This window comes from Ovis aries, chromosome 15 (assembly GCF_016772045.2).
Source record: "Ovis aries strain OAR_USU_Benz2616 breed Rambouillet chromosome 15, ARS-UI_Ramb_v3.0, whole genome shotgun sequence".
NCBI lineage: Eukaryota > Metazoa > Chordata > Mammalia > Artiodactyla > Bovidae > Ovis > Ovis aries.
The window spans coordinates 16,372,525-16,399,326 of record NC_056068.1 but is presented as its reverse complement, the minus strand read 5'-3'; the positions used below and the strand labels follow the sequence as shown (position 1 = coordinate 16,399,326).

Sequence of the window (26,802 nt, the reverse complement as noted above, 5' to 3'; positions counted from 1 at the left end):
GGATTCTTCAATATCTGCAAATCAATCAGTGTAATTCACCACATTAACAAATTGAAAAATAAAAGCCATATGATTATCTCAATAGATGCAGAGAAGGCCTTTGACAAAATTCAACATCCATTTATGATAAAAACTCTCCAGAAAGCAGGAATAGAAGGAACATACCTCAACATAATAAAAGCTATCTATGACAAACCCACAGCAAACATTATCCTCAATGGTGAAAAATTGAAAGCATTTCCCCTAAGTCAGGAACAAGAATAGGGTGCCCACTTTCACTGCTACTATTCAACATAGTTCTGGAAGTTTTGGCCACAGCAATCAGAGCAGAAAAAGAAATAAAAGGAATCCAAATTGGAAAAGAAGAAGTAAAACTCTCACTGTTTGCAGATGACATGATCCTCTACATAAAAAACCCTAAAGACTCCACCAGAAAATTACTAGAGCTAATCAATGAATATAGTAAAGTTGCAGGATATAAAATCAACACACAGAAATCCGTTGCATTCCTATACACTAACAATGAGAAAGTAGAAAAAGAAATTAAGGAAACAATTCCATTCACCATTGCAACGAAAAGAATAAAATACTTAGGAATATATCTACCTAAAGAAACTAAAGACATATATATAGAAAACTATAAAACATTGATGGAAGAAACAAAGAGGACACTAATAGATGGAGAAATATATCATGTTCATGGATCAGAAGAATCAATATAGTGAAAATGAGTGTACTACCGAAAGCAATCTACAGATTCAATGCAATCCCTATCAAGCTACCAGCTGTATTTTTCACAGAACTAGAACAAATAATTTCAAGATTTGTATGGAAATACAAAAAACCTTGAATAGCCAAAGCAATCTTGAGAAAGAAGAATGGAACTGGAAGAACCAACTTGCCTGACTTCAAAGCCACAGTCATCAACAGTATGGTACTGGCGCAAAGACAGAAATATAGATCAATGGAACAAAATACAAAGCCAAGAGATACATCCACACATGTATGGACATCTCATCTTTGACAAAGGAGGCAAGAATATACAATGGAGTTAAGACAATCTCTTTGGCAGGTGGTGCTGGGAAAACTGGTCAACCACTTGTAACAGAATGAAACTAGATCACTTTCTAACACCGCACACAAAAATGAACTCAAAATGGATTAAAGATCTAAATGTAAGACCAGAAACTATAAAACTCCTAGAGGAGAACATAGGCAAAACACTCTTCGACATAAATCACAGCAGGATCTTCTTTGATCCACCTCCCAGAATTCTGGAAATAAAAGCAAAAATAAACAAATGGGATCTAATTAAAATTAAAACTTCTGCACAACAAAGGAAACTATAAGCAAGGTGAAAAGACAGACTTCTGAATGGGAGAAAATAACAGCAAATGAAGCAACTGACAAACAACTAATCTCAAAAATATACAAGCAACTTATGCAACTCAATTCCAGGAAAAATAAACGACCCAATCAAAAAATGGGCCAAAGAACTAAATAGACATTTCTCCAAAGAAGATATACGGATGGCTAACAAACACATGAAAAGATGCTCAACATCACTCATTATTAGAGCAATGCAAATCAAAACCACAATGAGGTACCACTTCACACCAGTCAGAATGGCTGCCATCCAAAAGTCTGCAAGCAATAAATGCTGGAGAGGGTGTGGAGAAAAGCGAAGACTCTTACACTGTTGATGGGAATGCAAACTAGTACAGCCACTATGGAGAACAGTGTGGAGATTCCTCAAAAAAATTGCAAATAGAACTGCCATATGACCCAGCAATCCCACTGCTGGGCACACACACCGAGGAAACCAGAATGGAAAGAGACACATGTATCCCAATGTTCATCACAGCACTGTTTATAATAGCCAGGACATGGGAAAAACCTAGATGTCCATCAGCAGATGAATGGATAAGAAAGCTGTGATACATATACACAATGGAGTATTACTCAGTCATTAAAAAGAATACATTTAAATCAGTTCTAATGAGATGGATAAAACTGGAGCCAATTATACAGAGTGAAATAAGCCAGAAAGAAAAACACCAATACAGTATACTAACACATATATATGGAATTTAAAAAGATGGTAATGATGACCCTGTGTGCGAGACAGCAAAAGAGACATAGATGTGTAGAACAGACTTTTGGACTCTGAGGGAGAGGGAGAGGGTGGGATGATTTGGGAGAATGGCATTGAAACATGTATACTATCATGTAAGAAATGAATCGCCAGTCTATATTCGATGTAGGTTACAGGATGCTTGGGGCTGGTGCACTGGGATGATCCAGAGAGATGATATGGGGTGGGAGGTGGGAGGGGGGTTCATGTTTGGGAACTCATGTACACTCGTGGTGGATTCATGTCAATGTATGGCAAAACCAATACAGTATTGTAAAATAAAGTAAAAAAAAAAAAAAACAAAGTTAGCAGAAAGAAATAAATCATAAAGATCAGAGTAGAAATAAATGAACTAGAAATGAATAAAAGGATAACAAGACCTAAAATAATAAATTAAATATATCAAAAGTTGGTTTTCAAGAAAATAAAGAAAATTGACAAATAGTAGACAGATCATCAAGAAAAACAGAGAAAAGACTCACGTCAGTTAAATCAGAAATGAAAAAGAAGTTACAACCAACACCACAGAAATATCTAGGATCATCAGAGGCTAATAGAAGCCAATAAAATGGACAAACCTGAAGAAATGGACACATTGTTAGAAAGGTAAAAACTTCTAAGACTGAACCAGGAAGAAACAGAAAATATAAATAGACCCACAATTACAAGCAATGAGTTTGAAACTCTAATTAAGAGTCTTCCAACAAGCTAAAGTCTGAGACCAGATGGCTTCACAGGCAAAATCTGTCAAATATTTAGAGAAGAGATATCACCTGTCCTCAAACTCATCTAAAAAATTGCAGAGGGAGGGTCACTCCCAAACTCATTCTATGAGGCAATGATCATCCTGATAGGAAAATCAGACAAAGATATAACAAAAAAGAGAAAACTACAGATCAATAACACTGATGAACATAGACACAAAAATCCTCAACAAAATCCTAGGAAATAGAATCCAACAACACATTAAAAGGATCATATATCATGATCAAATGGGATTTACCCAGTAATTCAAGGATTCTTTAACATATGAAAATCAATCAATGTGATACACCATATTAATAAATAATAAAACAATATGATCATCTCAATAGATGCAGAAAAAGTTTTGGGAAAAATTCAACACACATTTATGATAAAAGCTCTCCAGAAATTGGGAATAGAAGGAACCTACTTCAACATAATAAAGGCCATATATGACAAACCACTGCAAATATCATTCTCAATGCTGAAAAACTGAAAACATTTCGTCTAAGATCAGAACAAGAGAAAGATGTTCACTCTTGCCACTCTTATTCAACATAATTTTGGAAGTCCTAGTCATAGCAACCAGAGGAGAAAAAAAGAAATAAAAAGAATACAAATTGGAAAAGAAATAAAGCTGGTATTGTTTGCAGATGATGTGAAACTGTACATAGAATATCCTGAAGATGCCACCAGAAAACTACTAAAGCTAATTGGTGAATTGGCTAAAGTTGGATACAATATTAATGCACAGAAATCTCTTGCATTGCTATACATTAACAACAAAAGATTAGAAAAGGAAATTAAGGAAAGAATCTTATTTACTATTGCATCAAAAATAATAAAATACTGATGAATAAACCTATGAGAGGAGGCAAAAGACCTTTACTGAGAAAACTATAAAACACTGATGAAAGAAATAAAAGACAACACAAAGAGATGAAGAGATATACTATGCTCTTGGATTGAAAGAATCAACATTATAAAAAGAACTATTACTACCCAAAGCAATATACAGATTTTAGTGCAATCTATCAAACTACCAATGGCATTTTTTCACAGAATTAGAACAAAAAATTTCACAATTTGAATGGAAACATGAGACCCCAAGTAGCCAAAGAAATCTTGAGAAAGAAAATGGAGCTGGAGGAATAAGGCTCCATGACTTCAGACTATACTACAAAGTTACAATAATCAAGATTGTACAGTACTGTCACAAAAACAGAGATCAATGGTACAGGATGGAAAACTCAGAGATAAACCCACATACCTGTGCTCACTTAATGTATGACAAAGGAGGCAAGACTATAGAATGGAGAAAAGACAGTCTTTCCAATAAGCAGTGCTGAGAAAATTGAACAGGTAAGAATGAAAATGGAACACTCCCTAACACCATAACCAAAAATAAACTCAAAATAAATTAAAGACCTAAATGTAAGACTGGACACTATCAAACTCTAGAGGTAAAGAAAGGAAAAACACTTTGACATAAATCACAGAAAGATCTTTTTGACCACCTCTTAGAGTAATGAAAAAAAAAAAAACCACGCAAAAGTAAACAACTGGACCTAATTAAATTTAAAATCTTCTACAGAGCAAAGGAAACCATAAATAAGATAAAAAGACAGACTTTAGTTATTTTGCAAACAAAATAACTGACAAAGGATTAATCTCCAAAATATACAAACATCTCATGCAGCAAAATACCAAAACAACAAAAAACCCAATCAAAAAAATGGGCAGAAGACATAAGTAGACATTTCTACAAAGACGACATACAGATGGTCAGAAGCATCTGAAAAGATATTTGATATCATTAATTATTAGAAAAATGTAAATCAAAACTAAAGAAGTATCATCTCATATCATTTATAATGGTCATCACCAGAAATCTACAAACAGTAGTGCTTCCCTGGTGGTTCAGTGGTAAAGAATTTGCCTGTCAGTTCAGGAGACAAGGTTTGATCCCTGATCTGGGAAGACCCCACATGCAACTAAGCCCATGCACCACACTATTGAGTCTGTGACCTAGAGCTCAGGAGCCACAACTACTAAGCCCACGTGTCACAACTTCTGAGGCCCAGGCATCCTAGAGCCTGTGCTCCACAGCAAGAGAAGCCACCTCAATGAGAAGCCACATGCCACAACTAGAGAAAGTCCATGCACAGCAACTAAGACCTAGCACAGCCAAAAATAAATTAAATTATTTTCTAAAAAAGATATTCTGGAAGGGGATCTCTTAGTTTAAAAAAAAGAAAAAACTACAAGTAATAAATATTGGAGAAGGTGTGGAAAAAAGGGAACCCTCTTGCATTTTTTAGTAGAAATGTAAACTAATAAACCCACTACAGAGAACAGATGGAAGTTCCTCAGGAAACTAAAAATAAAACTCCCATATGACCCAGAAATCCAATTCTTGGGCATATATCCTGAGAAAACCACAAAGCAAAAAGACACATGTATAACAATGTTCATTGCAGCACTATTTATAATAGGCAGGACATGGTGGCAGCCTAAATGGCCATCAACAGAAGACTGGATGAAGAAGATTTGTTACATATATACAATGGAATATTACTCAGCCATTTAAAGGAGGAAAATAGTGCCATTTTCAGAGATGTGGATATACCTAGGGACTGTCATACAGAAGAAACAAGGCAAAGAGAGAGAAAAAATATCATACATTAAGGCATATATTTGGAATCTAGAAAACTAGTATAGATGAACCTATTTGCAGGGCAGGAATAGAGGTACAGATGTAGAAAACAGACAAGTGGATATAGGTGGAGAAGGTGATGGTGAGATCAGTTGGGAGATTAAAAGAGACACATACACTTTACCATATGTAAAACAGAGAGCTAGTGGGGACCTGCTCTGCAGCACAAGGAGCTTAGCTTGGCACTCTGTGATGACCTAGATGGGTGGGTTGGGGAGGGAGTGGGCAGGAGGTCCAAGAAGGAGGGGATATATACACCTATAGCTGATTCACTTTGTTGTACAGAAGAAACTAACACAGTATTGTAAAGCAACTATACTCCAATTAAAAGAATTTGTCAAAAAAAATCTACAAATAATGCTGGAGAGGGTATGGAGAAAAGGGACCCTTCCTATACTGTTGGTGAGAATGTAAATTGGTACAACCACTATGGAGAACAGTATGGAGGTTCCTTAAAAAGCTAAAACTAGAACTACCATATGACCTATCAATTCCACTCTTGGGTAAATATCCATAGAAAACCATAATCCAAAAGCATACATGCACTCCAATGTTCACTGCAGCAATATTTACAAACAGCCATGTCATTGAAGTAAGGTAAATGTTCATCAACAGAGGAATGAATAAAGAGGTGGTATATAAGGTATACTTACACATGGAATCTAGTTTTTAAAAAGATACAAATAAACTTATTTACCAAACAGAAGCAGGCCTAAAGATATTGGAAACAAACTTAAAGTTATCAAATGGAAACATGGGGCATGGGGGAATAAATCAGGAACTTAGGATGAACACATACACTCTACTATATATAAGATAGATAACCAACAAGACATAGGAAACTCATAACCAGCAAGACACAGGAAGCTATCAAATATTCTGTGATAACCTATATGAGAAGGAATCTGAAAAAGAATGAATCTATTTATATATATATATAACTGAATCACTTTGCTGTACATCTAAAACTAGCGCAACACTGTAAATCAAGTATACTCCAATAAAATTAAAAAGTTAAAAAATTTTTTTTTAAAAAAAGGTTGTCTGAAAATTTCAAAATAATCAGCCAACATTGGACACTTTACAGCATTTAATTCAGGAAGTACAATTGGAAATTTCCAGCTCTTAGGAGCTTAATACTTAGTTTTATGTCACAAATTCCTATTTGCTTTAACTTCAGTTTTATGTTTATATTTCCTCAGAGGTAATGTCCCTGAAAAGTCCATCAGACATTTCACTGTGAGTAAAATGGAAAGGGAAGTGTACTCTATACTTGTGGATTTATAAGTCACCTATATTGTGTGAAATAGAACAATTATACCTAACTGAAGTGTATACATTGGCGTGTATAAAACCAACAGAAAGCACCTAGTCACAAATACATCCATAATCTGAAAACCCAGTCAACTGAGATCATATACCTAAATTTAGTGTTCTAGAAACTTATCAAGAACCAAAGTAAATTGTTTTTGATGGTATCCAAGGGGGAGAAAAAAGCCTTCACTGATAGTTCAGTTAGTAAAGAATCTGCCGGCAATGCAGGAGACCCTGCTCGATTCCTGGGTTGGGAAGATCCGCTAAAGGGATAGGCTACCCACTCCAGCATTCTTGGGCTTCCCTTGAGGCTCTGCTGGTAAAGAATCCATCTGCAATGTGGGAGACCCAGGTTCAATCCCTGGGTTGGGAAGATCCCCTGAGAAGGGAAAGGCTACCCACTCCAGTATTCTGGCCTGGAGTACTCCATAGACTCTATAGCCCATGGAGTCACAGAGAGTCGGACATGCCAGAGCAACTTTCACTTTCACTTTCAGATGGAAATGGGATTCTCAGGTAGCCCTAGTCGTAAAGAACCCATCTTCCAATGCAGGAGACATAAAAGACATGGGTTTGATCCCTGGGTCGGGAAGATCCTCTGGAGAAGGGCATGACAACCCACTCCAGTCTTCTTGCCTGGAGAATCCCATGGACAGAGGAGCCTGGCAGGTTACAGTCCATAGGGTCGCAAAGAGTCAGACACGACTGAAGTGACTTAGCATGCAGCATGCAGATAAAAATGGATGTTAACAGTCACTGGTCCAACTGCTCTTCTAAAACTTAGGAAGACAAGTTGAAACATCAAATAGTTTGGATTCTAGGATCTCAATAATCAGCTACATTTCCATCAAGGAAATGGGAATGACTACTTCCTTTCAATCACTGTTCTCTTTTTTACAACCTTGGAAATCTTTTTAAAGTACAAATCTGGCCAAGTCACACCTATGCTTATAACTCTTCAATGTCTTTCTTTGCTCTTAGGGTTGGGTTGAAACTTCTTAACATGTATTATAGCTTTAGTTGGTCTGATTTCAGTCTCTTTCTTTCTTCCTCCTTATTTTAGTTTACTCCTCCGCTTATTTTTATACTGTGTTCAGGGTTTCTTGACCTCAGTAGTAGTCTATTGTAACAAAGTGTTTACTTTCATACATCTACCTTTTGGTTTGTGGTCTCCTCCATGAAGATGGAGATCATATTTATGCTATTTATTGTTGTAACATTAGTGCCTATCATAGTGCTTGGGATATAAAATAAAGCATTAGTAGAAATTATAAGATTTGGGACCAGTAGGAGAAAGTATCTTTTACAGTCTACACAGATGGCAGCTCAACGTGTTTATCTACGTCCCATTTATGTTTTTATCAGGGGGAAGTTGTTGGAGGTGGGGCAGATCATAATAGAATAAAAGGTTTCAATGCTTGTTATATTTGAAACAATTCAATGTTTTAGACATTATGGATCACCAAGTATCATTACAAACTTGGTATCATTACCACCAATGTGATAAAGGTTATGAAAATTTAAAGACAGCACCAAAATGCTCAGACTATGTGTGACTTGTGGGGTTTCCTTTACTGGTTACATGTAAACAAAGCCAGCCACAGCAATGACAGTTAAGCTCAAGATATGAGCTCCTTGCATGGTTGATCCATTCTTTACACATCATTTTTTAAATAATGGAGTTTCTGTAAATCTACACTGACTTATACTAACAGGAAACATAAATATTAGCTCCATGATGGGAAAAATCATAACCATGGTAAAAGGATATATGTTTGGGGGTTGATCTTCAGGAATTTTCGTTACCCTGTGGTCTAGAGCCCAAAGTGCATAGATCTAGAGAAGCTTCAGATCAGTGCTGAAGCTTTTGAAGAGATTTAATATAGAAATCTTTGTGACATCATCTATATTATGCCCAAAATTGTGTCAGAAAAATTGGGAGAAATTGAAAAGAGGCAATACCCTTATATAAATACCCTAAAATGACATGTAGTTCTTAGGAAACATTTTCTTGCTTTTATATTTGTAATTCCTTCCCTTTCTCATGTGCTCCCCAGGAATCAGGAAATATTTCTCTTTCATCTAAAAAAACTTAATTTCCTTTTATATAGATGTGGTATCAAAAGCTTCAAAATATCACCATTTTGTTTCTTACTATAGATCAACATTTATTACATATATATTTAAGCTTCCTGCTCCTGGGGCTTTTGCTGTTGTTGTTAGCCTGAGTAAATGTGGTAGCCATGTTAATAAAAAATATCAACGGCACTATTTCTACTTTAGAGTTTTAAGAACTTGATATCTGAGTCATTTAAATCATGGAACTAGTGAAATAGCTTTCACACCAAAGCTTACTTAACATTGGTCCTCCCTTGTGGCTCAGCTAGTAAAGAATCTGCATGCAATGTGGCAGACCTGGGTTCGATCCCTCGGTTGGGAAGATCCCCTGGATAAGGGAAAGGCTACCCACTCCAGTATTCTGGCCTGGAGAATTCCATGCACTATGCACTGTATAGTCCATGGGGTCACAAAGAGTCGTACATGACTGAGTGACTTACTCACACACACACATACACACACACATATTACTTAACATTTAGCCAAAACCAATCAGGAGATATTCATACTGCTTTCTTAGCATAGAGATGTTTATCTTACCAATGCATTTGTTTACTAATTTGATAAATATTTATAGAGAGCTTATTATGTGCTAAACATGTTTTGTGAGTTTTGGAGATATAGTGGTGAACAGACTTGGTCTCTGCCCATATGAAGCTTAATATCTAGTGGGTGAGATGACATCTACCAGGCACAAAATAAAGTTGATTTCAGCTGTCGAAATGTGTAGAGTTGTCAGATATGACCTTTAAGATAAAGTTTGAAGTTTTACTCTGTATCCAGTATATATTTAGAGTCCCTATTTATATTCATTATCCAGAAAAATAAAAAGAGACATATCTTTTCTATCCAAAGTCAAATGACTTTTATAAACATTGAGAAACATTTTGAAAGTATTAGAATTTCCAATGTGATGCAGACTCTTAATATTTTGTCTCCTGTGTTTAAACAGGAATACCTAAGAAGGACAGAGACTGTGGGAAATGACAAACCTGATTTACCACTCAATCAAGACAAGTTTTCTGTGTCCTTTCTTAGGGTGCAATTTAAATTTTGTATCATAATTGCTATCTTTCAGACTGGATGGATCTACTCATTATTATCTTAGAGAATAACAGGATCAAGAAAAAAATAGGGTGTCACAAGTGACAGGCTATTAGCATTAGGCAATGGCAAAGAACACTTACTGGTAAGTGGTTGGGCTGACATTGATGCGTCGAGGATGACTTCCTGATTCAAATTTGCTTGCCAGAGTGACATTATTTCCAAACAGGCAATATCGTGGCATTCTTACCCCAACAACTCCAGCCAGCACAGAGCCTGAGTGAATGCCTATCCTCATCTAAAAAAGAAAAGGAAAAAGAAAAAGGATATGTTTATGTTTTCATTTGGTATGCAATTATTTTAATGAGAGGTTGTTACTGTTGTTCAGTCGCTATGTCATGTCCAAATCTTTGTGACCCCGTGGACTGCAGCATGCCAGTCTTCCTTGTCCTTCAGCATCTCCCAGAGTTTGGTCAAACTCATGTCCGTTGAGTCAGTGGTGCCATCCAACCATCTCAGCCCCTTCTTCCCCTCAATCTTTCCCAGAATCAGAGTCTTTTCCAGTGAGTTGGCCCTTTGCATCAGGTGACCAAAGTATTGGAATTTCACTTCAGCTTCAGCATCAGTCCTTCCAATGAATCTGAAAGGGTTGATTTCTCTTAGGATTGACTCATTTTATCTCCTTCCTGTCCAAGGGACTCTCAAGAGTGCTCACAAGCACTGGAACTTGAAAGCATCAATTCTTTGGTGCTCAGCCTTCTTTATGGTCCAACTCTTACATCCATATATGGCTACTGGAAAAGCCATAGCTTTGACTATGAAGCCTTTATCGGCAAAGTGGTGTCTCTGCTTTATAATACACTGTCTAGGTACTGCTGAACTATTAGACTCCTAGCTTCTCAAAGACAGGAACTGGGGGTCTTAGTCATTTTTATCAGCCATATCTGGACTATTTTACTATCAGTGAACACAGATGTTGTGGAAAAAATGAATGAATGGTTTATTATAAGAAAAAACCCTATATTTAATTTTCTACATGAATCCAGTTGTGTTTTATGTTAAATCAGGTTTATATGTACCTAATATGCTCTAAATGTTCTCCCTCCAATTATTCTCACATACAACCTTCCTTTTTCCTTCATAGCATTAAACACAATTGTAAATTAAATGTTTATATTTCTTTTTATCTGGTCATTTTAAATATTTTCCTATTTTAGATTTCTTTTTCTAAATGTACTAATCTCTTTGCAAAACCTTTTCTTTTGCTAATCACATCCACTGAATTTTTTTTTTAGATATTGTGATTTTCATTCCTCAATATTCAATTTGAACATTAAAAAATCTTTCAGGTATCAAATTAATTTTTGAACATACAGAATACTAGTAAAATAACTGTTTTAATACTTTTGCCTACTAATTCTAACATAGGCTCCAGTTCTGTGTCCACTTTGATTGAGCAATTTTTCTCAGTATTATGGGTTATATTTTTCAGCTCTTCTGCCTAGTAATTTTTTTAGATATCATGAATTGACTTTGTTGAATGCTGGTTATTTTTATATTCTTATATATATTCTTGAGCTTTGTCCTTGGATGGGGTCGAGGTACTTGGAAACAGTTTTTCTTTTTTCTTCCAAGTCTTGCTTTTTAAAATTTGTTAGGCAAGTCATGAGCTGTATTTCATATGGACTAATTATTTCCCACTACTGAGGGAAGAACCTTCTGAGTATTATACCAAACACCTATGATTTATGAGGTTTTTCAGTCTTCCTGGTGGGATTAGACATTTTTTCCAAGTCCTGTGTGAATTCTGGGAAATTTTTTCCCTAATCTTTTCAGGTGTTTTTTCCCCACTGGGCTAAGGTAGTTTTGTCATGTACAAACAATTGTCAGTAATTTAAGGAACATATAGGAGGCCCATTGGAAGATCTCTGGTAGTCTCTGTACAACTCTCTTAGTGGTACTCTGTCCATAAATTCTAGCTTTCTTGGTCTTCATAGACTCTCAGCTTCAACTCTTCAACTTGGGGAGTTTGTTGAGTTCCTCCTGATTTGTCTTTCCCTAAACAACTTGAACATATCCCCCCAAAATATGCCAGGGAAATCATATGTTTCCTCTTGTTCTCTTGACTCTCAGGCATCACTGCCTTCCATTGCCTAATGTCCAATGTCATGAAGCTGTTCTTTTGTACAATTTGTCCATATTTTTAACTGTTGATGGTGGGAGTATAAATGCAGCCCCTGTTTTTCCACATTTGGTAGAAGCAGAGATGAGACATATTTTATTTTAGGAATGCAAGTTACCTTAAAAATTTAGGCCTATATCTGATGAGAGATTGTCTATTTGGATTTAAAAGTTAAAAAAGGCAATTGCTAGCATAAGCTCCTATGCCTGACACAAAGTGAGGCTAAACAAACCAAAATGCTGGAGTTTGGAGCAGAGAAAGTTTTGTTGCTGAGTGATGCAAGGAGACAGGTAGCTCATGCTCCAAAAAAATTTCAAGGTCCACAAAGTGTTTCAGCAAAGCATTTTTAAAAGTAGGTGAAGGAGGGGACTTGCCAGGTATGTGTATGTGATCAGTTCATGCACAGTTCTCTGACTGGCTGATGGTGAGGTAACAGGGTGGTGTCACAACAATTAACATTATCAGGCACTAGGAGGCACCGGGCTATGTGTTCATGATCATGAAGTAGTTAACAGCTTCCATTTGGTGAGGGGCAGGGGTTCATAATTGTAAAACTCAGGAAATGCACATCAAACATTATTATCTAGGTACCTCAGAGAGGACATGTGGGAAGGCCTGTCCCAGGAAATCCCCATAGGGTCCTGCTCAGTTATATAATGAATGGTAGTATTCCTTATAAACAAGCATAAAGCAGTGTTTCTTAATATTAGCAAAGCATTTTGACAAAATATTATTATATATCTTTGGGCTTCTATTTGCTTTCAGAGGGTTTATTATATTAAATTAATTTTAGGACTGCCTAAAAACACCCAGACCTTAAATACTGTCAAGTTATTGATAATTAAAGGTTGACAAATAAAGATGTCAGGTTGGACCTGTGATCTTTTTACGTGGAAAGACAGCAGAAATAATCAAACAGACACATTGTACAGCCTCTATATTCAGTGTTTTTAGTCTCAGAAGAAGACTCCATACCTCACACAAACTATATTGAAGGGTTATATGGTTCCACTTCTGCCTCATTTCAAAAGACCTGAAGCTGTTTCTTGTTTTAAAACCAAGTTATCATAGTTATAATTAATATAACATAAAAAGTACTGAAGACAAAACCCCCAGTATTCTTGAGAAAGGTTGAAAGCGAAATGGTCATTTTGAAAAACCCTTATCTCTTAGAAGACTACTAGAAAATATGCATAAGAATATCAATAAACACAAAAATTGCTCAGATTCACTATTTCTATCACTATTTATAATGGAACAGGACTCAGAAAATTATTTACTCTTGGATGTAAGGAGATACCATTAAGAACTTACAAGGTTAATCATAAGACTCTATTCATTATTTTATTTTTACTTTTTTAACAGCCTTTTGAGATTTCCTAGTAATTGCTACCTTATAAAGAAATCACTGATTGCCACATTCAGAATCTGCCAAAAGCATGCAGCAGGTAGGCAAAGGAGAAAGCTACTTTTAACTGGCAGTGAGGGATTTAGATTTATTTTGGCAAGATTAAACTTCAATTGGTTAACCATCAGTAACATTTACATCCATCTAGTCAGTATACCCTAGTTAAAGAGGATTGCTTTGGACTAAACCAGTAGTTGTCAACTGGGGCCATCTGTGCCCCTCAGTAGACATTTGACAATGTCTGGAGACTTTTTTTTTTCCCACAGCTGGGATGGAGAACTACTACTGGCATCTTTTCAGTAGAGCTAGGGCTTCCCTTGTGGCTCAGCTAGTAAAGAATCCGCCTGCAATGTAGGAGACCTGGGTTCGATCCCTGGGTTGGGAAGATCCCCTGGAGAAGGGAAAGGCTACCCGCTCTAGTATTAGGGCCTGGAGAACTCCATGGACTGTATAGTCCATGGGGTCACAAAGAGTCAGACATGACTGAGCAACTTCCACATTCACAGAGATTCCCAGGATACCTTCCTCATGTGAAAGAATTTTCCAGTCCAAAATAGCAATAGTACTGAGATTGAGAAACCCTGCATTAAACAGATATACAATACATGCTTTAATAAGATCAATGCTTTGGTGAATAACATTAGACTTCACTTTTTAGAGAAAGTTTACGAAATAAATTGTGCTTGTCCTAGGGATTTATTGGAAAAACACAATAACTTTAAGATCTATCTTGAAATTAGCATATGTATTACTCAATCTTCCATACTTATATGAAATGTATGAAATAATGCAAAACTTAGAGGTATATCAAAATTCCCAATAATCAAAAGGTCCAGTTATTTTCATTATACTCTACTGATTATTTGCCAAGGAACATAAGCAACTGCATTTTAAGATAATATTTCTTCGAAAACTCTTAAAAAGAGAAGATTTACATAGTTCAACCTCAGCTAGTCAAGACTGTTCTGATTTAGTTAAGTAGGAATGTTTAGATTGGGAGGGCAGTACAGATCCATTAGTCTAGCTCCCTCAGTTTATAAATAAAGTCAAAAGAAGCACAATGAAAAGAACAAATTAGTGTTAGAGCTAGCTATGGACTACAGGTTAGTTGACTCTGGGTTTAGTGCACTATAAAAAACACCCAAACTAAAATATATATATATTCTTGGGCTGTTTTTACAAGGCCTATCAGACCAAAGAAGACAGTAAAAAAAAAAAAAAGATTTAAACTGGTTTGCCTACTTTACATACACAGAAGGGCTAGCACTTTACAATTGAAACTAAAAAAAAAAAAGTTATGCATTCATTAAGCCCAGGATCAGAAGACTTCCACCCCTCTTCCATCCTTGTTCATGCTTGTGTGTGTGCTCAATCACTTCAGTCGTGTCTGACTCTTTGTGACCCTACAGACTGTATCCTGCCAGGTTTCTCTGTCCATAGGAATTCTCCAGGCAAGAACACTGGAGTGGGTTGCCATGCCCTCCTCCAGGAGATCTTTCTGACCCAAGGATCAAACCTGCATCTCTTATGTCTCCTGCATTTGCAGGCGGGTTCTTTACCACTAGTGCCACCTGGCTTCTCCACGCTAAATCTTTCTAACTGGCCTACTCACCATATCCCCCAAATGCCTAGTATACCCATACCTCTGAGTTTTCACTCATGTTAATAGCCTCACCTAAAATGCCATCCAGATGCTTTACTAGATACTCAGAGTATAAAGAAGAACCAAAAGTGTGAGTACCCTTTCTTCTGGGAGTTTTCATCTGAAGTAAAAGAGTAGATAATTGAAATTATAGTAAATTGTAAACAATTGAAGTGTTTTTTAAAAGAACTTTAAAAAAAGTTTTGAAAAAAGAAGGAAATGTGTAGGCAGTAGAGGGGTAGGGTTGACCAAGTCAGGGACATGAGATCACCCTTAAATAGTCTTTGAGCTTCGTGCTGAAGAAGGAATGATTTTGGCTAGGTGGAGAGGGGTGGCACACTTGTAGTTAGAGGAGTGGGAGGTAAAATGAAAAAAAAAAAAAAACAGGCAAAGATCCTAAAACCTAAAGAGATTTGGTACATTTCAGCACTGAAGGAAGGCAATTCAATGTGGCTCTTGCTTAAAGAAAAAGTAAGAGAGAGAGACAGGCAATAAAGCTGAGGGAGTATGCCTGGCAGATCACACAGAATAAGATTTCCTAGTCTTAGTTCTATTGACATTTTGGGTCAGATAATTCCTTTCAGGGAGAAGTTGTATTGTACATTGTAGGATGCTAAGAGTCCCTGGCCTCTATCCATTAAATGCTAGCTGTAGATCGAAAGCAGAGATTATGTTTGGGTAGTTCTGTTGAATAACCTAAAAGGTATAGACTTTATAAGCATTCCTAATTCCATTATCTACTTAATAGTGGAAAGCATTCTCAAGCCAATAGCACTATGATTTTCTTTAGGCCATTTTCTTTCTCCTACTCCAGGTCCAGGCGTAGGCCCTGACTGGTAAGTGTGTGTCAGTCCTCCAGTGTTAGTAATTAATTCAAACAATTTAAATAATTAATTAAAAAATTTTAAATGGCACTTTAAGCGAGGTCATTAACATGAGTTAAAACACAGAGACATTGGATATACTAGGCAATTTGAGGATGTGGTGAGTAGGCCAAACAGAAAGATTTAGTTTGGAGAAGCATGAACAAATTTAAGCTAATGGGAGAGAGAGAGAATCTCAGAAATTATGTGAGAGCTACAAGAAGAGACCTCTTTTCCCCAAGATGGTGTGCTACACATTTTGAACAGAACACAATGTTCCATTTTGGAACTATGATGTTGAAGCTTGGAGCTTAAGGGGACCACCTTATGGAACCTTAGGAGGAAGCTAACATTGAGTAGGAAAACCAAAGGGAAAAAAGAAATCAAAGTCATAGTAACATCACATTTTTAGTTGTCTCTAGCCTCAGGTGAAGTTAGTCCTACCTCTTAGCTTTTCAGTAATGAGTCAATGCATCCCTTAATTGTGTCATCTTTTTTATTCTGTCATTTGCAAAACAAGGACTCAAGTCTTTCTGTTCACTAGCTATATAGTTTTAGTCAAGTTAACTAGCCTATCAAAAGTTATGTATAAGATAATAATCATAGTACCTTTTCAGAGAGGCTGCTGGCAAAATCAAACGAGGTAAACTATAGGACAACAGTAGGCACTGAAAACAAAAATTTCCCTTTCTACACTTGGCGGTAGGTAGCCATTGCAATGCTTATAGTGTGAAGGATAAAGTCACATGCTTATTTATAATTTAGTAAATAGATAGCAGTGGAGAAGACTCTTAAGAGTCCCTTGGACAGCAAAAAGATCAAACCAATCAAACCTGAATATTCACTGGAAGAACTGATGCTGAAGCTGAAGCTCCAATACTTTGGCCACCTGATGCGAAGAGCCAACTCATTGGAAAAGACCCTGGTGCTGAGAGAGCTAACTTAGGCAGGTTGATAGGCAGTCCAGGGTCCTTTAAGGAGGAGGTGAAGATTCTCCCTCACCTTCTTCCTTAAGCCTTGTGCAACAATGTATCTTCCCTGAGAGAACTGGCTTTTCTTTAGATCTGGGGCTAATGAATACACAGCAATCATACATGTTACTCATGGAAAATGCTTTTCTTACACCCCATTATGTTTTTCTTAGTCTCTATGTTAATAATTATAATGGCAACAAATCTTGCCTGGGAACTTGTTTCTCAGCAAAAATATATCTCACCCAGAAACTCAGTTATACAGAACTCATTCCTTCTGGTTAATCTTGTACTAAAGTTGTCTCAGGATGTATGCCTTGGGAAAGGGTCTGGTGGGACTTTTATGACCTTGAGACTTTCTTTGTATCTATTCTCAGTAGCCAGTTAAAGTATATGATGCCCTGCTTAAACTAGTGAGGTGGGTCCTCTCCTACCCTTTTACTGGAAGTTCTCTCTAATCCTTTTTCTCCTTAATGAAACTGTTACACAAAGCTCTGAGTGACTGAGACTGCATCTCAGGGAATCCCTCTCTTTTGGAGACCATGACTACCGGTATCATTCACCATCAGCTATCAATGCTGGGAACGACTGAAGGCAGGTGGAGGAGAGGACAACAACGGGCGACATAGTTGATGGCATCACAGAATCAACAGACAGGAGTTTGGGTCAACTCTGGGAGACGTGAAGGATAGGGAAGCCTGGAGTGCTGCAGTTCATGGGGTCGCAAAGAGTTGGACATGACTGAGCAACTGAACAACAACAAATAAATTTACTAATTCTGGAATGTCCAAGTGAAATTAAAATCATTATTAACATTATGATCCTGAAATAGTCCTGTTTGAGCAAGACGAAATACCCAAATCAAAATAGAAAATATGCAGTAGAAAAAGAAGGAAAATTTCTAGCAGAAAATTGCCAGTTAACTGTTTACTGATGTATGCATTTAAGTATGGTCCTTAGATTTATGTCCTGGAGAATGAAATGGCAACCCACTCCAGTATTCTTGTCTGGAGAATACCATGGACGGAGGAGCCTGGTGGGCTACAGTCCCAAAGAGTTGGACACAACTGAGTGACTTCACACTTCACTTAGATTTATGTGATTAAGATTTTTAGCTTTTAAGAGTGGCCAAGATGGTGGAGTATGAGGACTCTGAGGTCACATTTTCTCATGGGCATACCAAAATTACAGAGCAACTTATCCATTGATAAGAAAGACCATTAATGGAAAAGATTGTGTACAACTAAAGTATCAAGAAGGAACCGCAACAAGACAGGTAGGAAGATCAGATGTACAGAATAGTCAAGATCAATACCCCAAGTGGGCAACTCACAAATCAAAGGGTTGTTACATGGCAGAGTTTCTCCCCAAAGAGTGAGAAGTGTGAGCCTTACTCCAGGCTCCCCAGTCTGGGGGGTCTTACACCAGGATGACAAGCCACCAGACTACGTGGCTTCAAACATTGAAAGGGCTTACTTTTGCAAAAGCCAGAGGGCTAGGGAAAATGTAAATGCTACTCTTAAAGGGCACACACAAAATCTCACATGCTCTGGGACCCAGAACAGGATCAGTAATTTGAAAAAAGCCTGGTTCAGATCCACCTACTGATTATGGAGAGAGGCATGAGGCAACTGGGTCTCACCTTAGGGACATAAACAAACACTGTGGCAGCAATCTGGGGGGATTGTTTCTATGAGAAAAATGGTGGTGCTGGCAAGCACAATTTTGGGACCCTCCTCTAGCTTCTTAGCATTAGGATCAGCTCTGCCCACTACCATGTCTGCACTAAGACCAGGATACGACAGGACAAGCAGCTAGCTGGCCAGGGACAGAGACCCTCTCACCAGCAGGGCACTGCCTTAAGACCCCCTGAACCCCCAGCCACTGTGGGACTCAGTCCTGCCACCAGCTGGCAGACAACTATTTCAAGACCACCAGGACCCTGTAGCTAGAGACTCTTAAAATCAAGCTCTTCCCACTGGTGGGCTAAAACCAGCCTCAAAATTCTCTTGGGACCAAGCCATACCTCTGCTCACCAGTGGACAGACACCAGCATCAGGACTACCACAATCCCACAACTTGCTGTGTTAAGACCTAGCCGATCCACTAGCAGGCTGAATCAGCTCAAGGACCCCTGGCCTCAGTCTCATCCACCAGCAGGAGAAAACCAGCTCTGGGGTAATCTTGGGCTCCACAATCCTTAGGATCCAGTTCTACCCATTAGCAGACTTACACCAGCTTTGGGACACCTATGCTGCAGCCAGGTGTGTGAGGAATTGGCCCTGCCCAACACCAGGCTGACACAAGATCTGGATCTTCCAATTCCATTACCACCAATCTTGGAACCAAGCTCCACCCTCCAGTGGGCCAGAACTAACCCTGAGGCCCCACAGGACCCTGTCACTAGCCACTTTGTGACCTTACCCTGCCTGCCATGGGCTGGTAGCCACTGCAAAAGCAGAGCCCAGCAACTGACCAGAACAAGGCCAATCATGCCTACCAGACCACATACAGTAGTCAGCCAGTCACAAGAAAAGAATGTACATAGCCCACAAAGGGGGCACCCCTAGAGCATAGAGAACTGGTGACCAGAGGGGAGTGTACTGCTGAGACACATAGAAAGTCTCCTACCAAGGCCACTTCCCCAAGGTGGGAACATGTTATCAACCTACTCAATATTAACACATAGAAATAAAAACAACAAATTAGGCAAAATGAGACAGCAGAGGATTATGATCCAAACAGAGGCACAAGATAAAGTCCCAGAACTAAGAGAAGCTGGATAAGCAATCTACCTTATATAAAAAGGAATTACTGACCAATATCACTGGTGATCATAGATGCAAAAAAAAAATCAACAAAATGTTAGCATACAGAATTCAAGAAGATGACACACCAAAATCAAGCGGGATTTATCCCAGGGATGCACGGGTGGCTCAACAACTGCAAATCAATCAATATGATATACCGTATTAACAAACTGAAGAATAAAATCATATAATCATCTCAGTAGCTGCAGAAAATTTTTTTGACATAATTCATCATTCATTTGTGATGATAAAAATTTTCAATAGAGTGGTTATTGAGGGACTATACCTCAACATAATAAAGGTCATATACGGCAAACCTATGGGCTTCCCAGGTGGTACTAGTGGTAAAGAACCCACCTGCCAATGCAGGAGATGTAAGAGACACAGGTTTGATCCCTGGGTCGGGAAGATCCCCTGAAAGAGGGTATGGCAACCCACTCCAGTATTCTTGCCTGGAGAACCTGATAGACAGAGCCTGGCAGGCTAAAATTCACAGGGTCACAAAGAGTCAGACACTACTGAAGCGACTGAGCACACACACATGACAAACCCATAACCAACATTATACTCAACAGTGAAAAGATGAAAGTATTGCCCTAAGATTAGGAATAAGACAAGAATACCTATTCTTGCCACTTTTATTCAATATACTATTAGAGGTTCTAGCTATAACAATCAGTAAGATAAAGAAATAAAAGGATTCCAGATTGGAAAGGAAGATGTGAAACTATTATTTTTGGCAGATGATATGATATTCTACATAGAAAATTCTAAATATGCCACCAAAACCTATATAGCACTCATCAATGAATTCAGAAAAGTAACAGAAGATAAAATTAATATATGAAAACCTGTTGCATTTCTATGTTCTAAATCACATATCAGTGAAATTAAGAAAACAATCCTATATATAATTGCATTCAGTTCAATTCAGTTCAGTCACTCAGTCGTGTCTGATTCTTTGCAACCCTATGGACTGCAGCATGTCAGGCTTCCCTGTCAAGAATAAAATACCTAGGAACAAACCTAACCAAGTACTCAGAAACTATGAGACACTGATAAAAGAAACTGAGGAAGACACAAACAGACGGAAAGATATACCATATTCATGGATTGGAGGACTGAATATTGTCAAAATGATCATATTATTCAAGGCAATTGGATAATACAGATCAACACAATTCTTATCAAAACATCAATGGCATTTGTGGAAACACCAAAGGTTCTGAACAGCCAAAATTACTGTGTTGTGTGCCAGGAATTTACATACTATTGAAGGTCAATTATAGTTAAAACAAAACAAAACAAAACAAAACACCTCAGAAGCAGATCATTTTTTGTGGTTACCAGTGGTAGGAATTTGAGTAGTGAGAACTGGATGAAGAGAACCAAAAATTACAAACTTCTAGTTGTAAGACAAATAAGTACTGGAGGTGTAATGTACAGCATGATCAAGATATGACCAATATTGTTACTATTGCTCTATGTTACAAAAGCTGTTAACAGACTAAATTTTAAGTGTTCCCATCACAAGGATTTTATTCTCTTTTAAAAATTTATATATATATATATGAGATGGTCACTAAACTTACATGTTCACTAAATCATTACAGCATGATTTGACATACACTGTATCCTTTAAACTTATCAGTGCTGTATATCAATTATATATAAATAAACTGGGAAAAAAGATTTCAAGCTATTGAATAGTAAAGAGATTAAATAGATTATTAACATTCTTAGGCAAGATTGAGGAAAACAAGTACTTCATCCTTATACCAGAATTGGTTAACATTCATTTATTATAAAGCTTTATCATAAAATTCTCCTTTCACCCATAAAATCAGGTTAATAAAACTTCCTTTTACATAGTTTTATCTTATACTCTTAGTCATAACAGTATATTTCTGACAAGAAACAATCAATTAATGTTTTAAGCTCTAATTTCAAAAGCTCAGAATTCTTAGGAACAATGCTATCAACCCACATAATCTATGTAGCTTTTACAATTTCCTCTTGTTTCTCTGATGTGGAAGAAAATGGGGAAATATTTTCTTGTGACATATTTTCTTTTGTCAGTGGCCTCAGTATCCAGTCTAGTGGTATGAACAAGCAGCACTTAAAGCAAAATATCTTACTGGGTTCATTTTGATTATTACAGAGGTGCCAGTCATAGATAAATTTCACTTTATAGGGAATATTTGACCAAAAGTGATTCTTATTACTGGTATGGCAACATACAATTTCTATATTTTCAATAGGGAGGATATTACCCTATGAAAGATGATTAGGAGGGCATGCCTAGAATTTATTGTGGATGGCACTGAAAACAATATTAGAGACTGCTGGGAGATATAGCAATATGGCTCAACTTCACTACTGCCTTCTTACAAGACGTTAAATATGCATATGCGGTTATTTAAGTATATGTGATATCTGATGAAAGATTTAAATTTGCCCCAACTTTTAAGAGTATTTTTATTAAGGCCTATAGGCTAAATCTGAAATTTACTTTGTGTATAAAAAATGCTTAAGGAAATGTTTTTCAAAGTATGAAATTGATAAACTAATTGAGATACTTAACTAGGCAAATATTTAGAAATTACTAGCATATCATTTCACAGAACATACTATTTTATGCTAGAAATATCAAACATTGATAAATCATTTAACAGCATAGTGTCATACTTTAAACACATATGGAAACGCTTTTTTATAGTAAAGACTACCAGCAAAATTAAAACATGATAAAGATATTAAAGAAATTTAAGAAAGTCACTGATACTATTTTCTATTAGCATTTGACTTTTTTCTGATATGTAGAAAGGAATTAAAAACGCTTTTCTGACAACCAGTCTTTGGTTATCTATTACCAGTGATGCTAAGGAAATGTTTATTCTACTAACCTTATCTAAAATATTAATCAAAATATTCTATGATATTTTAGTCTATTAAACATCATCATTAAATTGTACAAATTGAAATATACTTTTTACTAATATCACAAAGGTATCCCTTTGTTAATTTTTAACAAAGCCTGTTAGCTGATAAAACTTCAAAGCTCTTAGAAGTTTCTATTTTGAAACTACTAGAAAATATTGCCACTGACTTCCTAACTTTCTCTTTTAATTGACAGAAATCCTTTTCTGTCAAAATGAAGACCTTAGTAACAAGCAATCTGGAACAAATTTCCAGTACAAAAGAAACTGTACAATATTGCGGATTCAGAAAAATGATTTAAAAAGCTCAAGCATATAGAAATATAATCCTTTGAAATGAATAAAGGGATTTAGAAAGAATTCCATTATTATGAAGTGTGCATTTATCAATTATGAGCTAATCCATCTAAACTATCAAACATACACATTATGTATGTATGTATGTATTCATTCATTTGTTTGAATTTTATTCTCAAGATCAAGGACTAAATTCAACCAGCAGAATAACTTTCCTAAAAAAAAACCAACAACTCTGAGTCTTTAAAATAGCAACCTGCTGCTGCTGCTGCTGCTAAGTCACTTCAGTCGTGTCTGACTGTGTGAGACCCCACAGATGGCAGCCCACCAGGATCCCCTGTTCCTGGGATTCTCCAGGCAAGACCACTGGAGTGGGTTGCCATTTCCTTCTCCAATGCATGAAAGTGAAAAGTGAAAGGGAAGTCGCTCAGTCATGTCCGACTCTTAGGGACCCCATGGACTGTAGCCTACGAGGCTCCTCAGTCCATGGGATTTTCCAGGCAAGATTATTGGAGTGGGTTGCCATTGCCTTCTCGGAATGGTAACCTGAGAGATGCACAAATTTAAAGAACGCAAAATAATCTTTGCTCTGTCATCCCATGAAGGATGTGTGAACTATAAAATGTGGGTCCTTGTTCACCTTTCAACCACACTTTTCCTTTGCTCCCCTCCCTTTCATATCCCCATTGCTCTTCCCAAGATTATTACAGGACAACACAATCTCAGACACTTGCTAGGCACTGTGAATGATACAAAGAAAAAAAAGACTATTCTCTTCCTTCAAAGAATTTGCAATCTTAAAAATATAAGATGAAAATTTTATTCTTTAAGAAAAATGATATATGTGTTCAACAAATATCCAAAATTTCAGATATTAAAATTTCTATTTTACAATTTTATAAAAATTAAAAATAAAACCTTCAAATATATTATTTTCCACTTCAGTTCAGTTCAGTTCAGTTGCTCAGTTGTTTCTGACTCTTTGCAACCCCATGAATTGCAGCAGGCCAGGCCCCCGTGTCCATCACCAACTCCTGGAGTTCTCTCAAACTCACGTCCATCGAGTTGGTGATGTCATCCAGCCATCTCATCCTCTGTTGTCCCTTTCTCCTCCTGCCCTCAATCCCTCCCAGCATCAGAGTCTTTTCCAGTGAATCAACTCTTCACATGAGGTGGCCAAAGTATTGGAGTTTTAGCTTTAGCATCAGTCCTTCCAATGAACACCCAGGACTGATCTCCTTTAAGATGGACTGGTTGGATCTCCTTGCAGTCCAAGGGACTCTGAAGAGTCTTCAACACCACAGTTCAAAAGCATCAGTTCTTCGACGCTCAGCTTTCTTCACAGTCCAACTCTCACATCCATACACGACCACTGGAAAAACCATAGCCTTGACTAGACGGATCTTTGTTGGCAAAGTAATGTCTCTGCTTTTGATTAGCTACTACTTAATAAAAATACTACACCTGTATGAGAAAGTGTCATATATTATAATGATGTCCATGGTTACTGTTGATAACTGAATGTTTTCAAGGAAAATTTAGTTCATTTGAGGTCTCAAAAGTTCTGTATCTCAGACAGAAAGCAATGCATTGATAGAAGTATAAAAAAAGATTTTAAAAATTGAGTTTGATTACTAAACATTAAAAACTGTTATCTTTTGTAAGCCATACCTTTTTTTGACTGATTTTATAAGACAATAGCATAGACACATTACTTCTGAGTTACAATGTAGAACTCTTAGCTACATATTTTAATGAACTGGGGACCTATAAAATTGCTTTTTGGCTCTCCCTTCAAGAGACTTTGACTTAACAAGTCTGGAATAAGGCTTGGACATTAGGATTTTTAACCCTCTATAGGGTTTCTAATGTGCATCCAAAGTTGAGAACAAGCATAGAAGCATTTTTGTAAGTTTCAGATATTTTTACAAACTATCACAACTGTAGGAGTGAAGTGGTTTACATAGCTCTACCCTTTCTTAGCAAATAGTTTTAGCCAACACTGTGTAAATTCCCTTCATAAGGTATACACACATATATGCTGCTTTTCAATTTGGGAAATGAAACAGTATTTACCCTGTTCCCAGAAAACACAGTATTCCTAGATACCTCTTAAAAACATCTTAAAAATGATATGTATAACTAAAATATTAGAAAATATGATAGAATTGTGAATACTCCTCCTTGAAATTTCAGCACATCTGTTTTTGGATGAGTAGAAACCCAGTCTCATCTATACCATATCATATCATCTCCAGTGCTGCAAGAAGAAAATAAAAAGTTTAGCAACTGATGCTAAAATCACTCAAAACTCAAGACTTCTTTTAGTGCTGCTTTAGTCTAGCTGTCCACTTTTTGTTTTGATGGTATATTTTAGTACAAAATAAAAAAGCAATAGATTCTCACTAATCAATGAATCCATGGAATAGACTAAGTCATCCAGATTAGCTCTACTTTTTTAAAACATAAATTTACTTATTTTAATTGGAGGTTAATTACTTTACAATATTGTATTTGTTTTGCCATACATCAACATGAATCTGCCGCAGGTATACATGTGTTCCTCATCCTGAATCCCCTCCCACCTCCCTCCCCATACCATCCCTCTGGGTCGTCCCAGTGCACCAGCCCCAAGCATCCAGTATCATGCATCAAACCTGGACTGGCGATTCGTTTCATATATGATATTATACATGTTTCAATGCCATTCTCCCAAATCATCCCATCCTCTCCCTCTCCCACAGAGTCCAAAAGACTGTTCTATACATCTGTGTCTCTTTTGCTGTCTTGTATACAGGGTTATCATTACCATCTTTCTAAATTCCATATATATGCATTAGTACACTGTATTGGTAGAGTGAATTAGCTCTACTTTTAACCTGGACTTTGAGAAAAAAAGTTCGGAAGTTTGAAATGAATGTATGAATGTAAATGAATGTATTATTTATTTGTAATTAGTATACCATTGATCTCATCCAAGGAAACAAAAAAGAGAGATCAGAAATTAGAAATTTCCCTTTCAAAAAGTAAACTTGGTAAATGAAGAACCTACACAAAGTAATCATCAAAGACTAATTCTGCATATGTTGCCTGTGCCAGAAGGTCAATTTTAAGGAATCTCTTCACACATGAACTAGAATAGCCAAGTGTGTACTATTTGTTTTGACTACATTCCCTCTGACACATGAAATTCAGAACAAGAAATCTTTAGTTTAAGCAAACAAACCTCTTTAATGAAAGATGAATTTCTGATTATTACTTTGTGTTTAATAACATATGACTTTACAAGATATACAGTCATTTTGATATATTTTATTATGGTACAAAGTCACTTGCAGATTCCTAAACATATTCAAGCTACTTTGCTCCCCTGGGCTTTTATTGTTGCTGCTTATCTGCTTAGATTGCCTTCTACCATTTCTCTGGGGGTAATTTCCATTTTCTTAATAGAAATATTTTTGATTTTTTAATTTCCATAAGACTTATTTCCATTTTCTTCATAGCATAGCCATCATTTCTGATCCATGCCTATGTATAGATTCTTCCCTCTGCTTTCCTCAATTCTTCCTCTTAAAAAAATTCAAATATATTTTCTGCTCATTGTTCAACTAGGTTGCCTT

At 36.8% G+C, this 26,802-nt stretch overlaps 1 protein-coding gene across 1 annotated transcript in view; it reads right to left on the bottom strand.

Annotated features, from left to right (window-relative positions):
- Positions 1–26,802, bottom strand: part of GUCY1A2 (guanylate cyclase 1 soluble subunit alpha 2) — a 485,319-nt gene that overhangs the window by 52,348 nt on the left and 406,169 nt on the right. Inside the window, exon 7 of the mRNA XM_060399261.1 lies at positions 10,214–10,368. Within this exon, the coding sequence (XP_060255244.1) occupies positions 10,214–10,368 (155 nt within the window). The remainder of the gene's footprint in view (positions 1–10,213; positions 10,369–26,802) is intronic.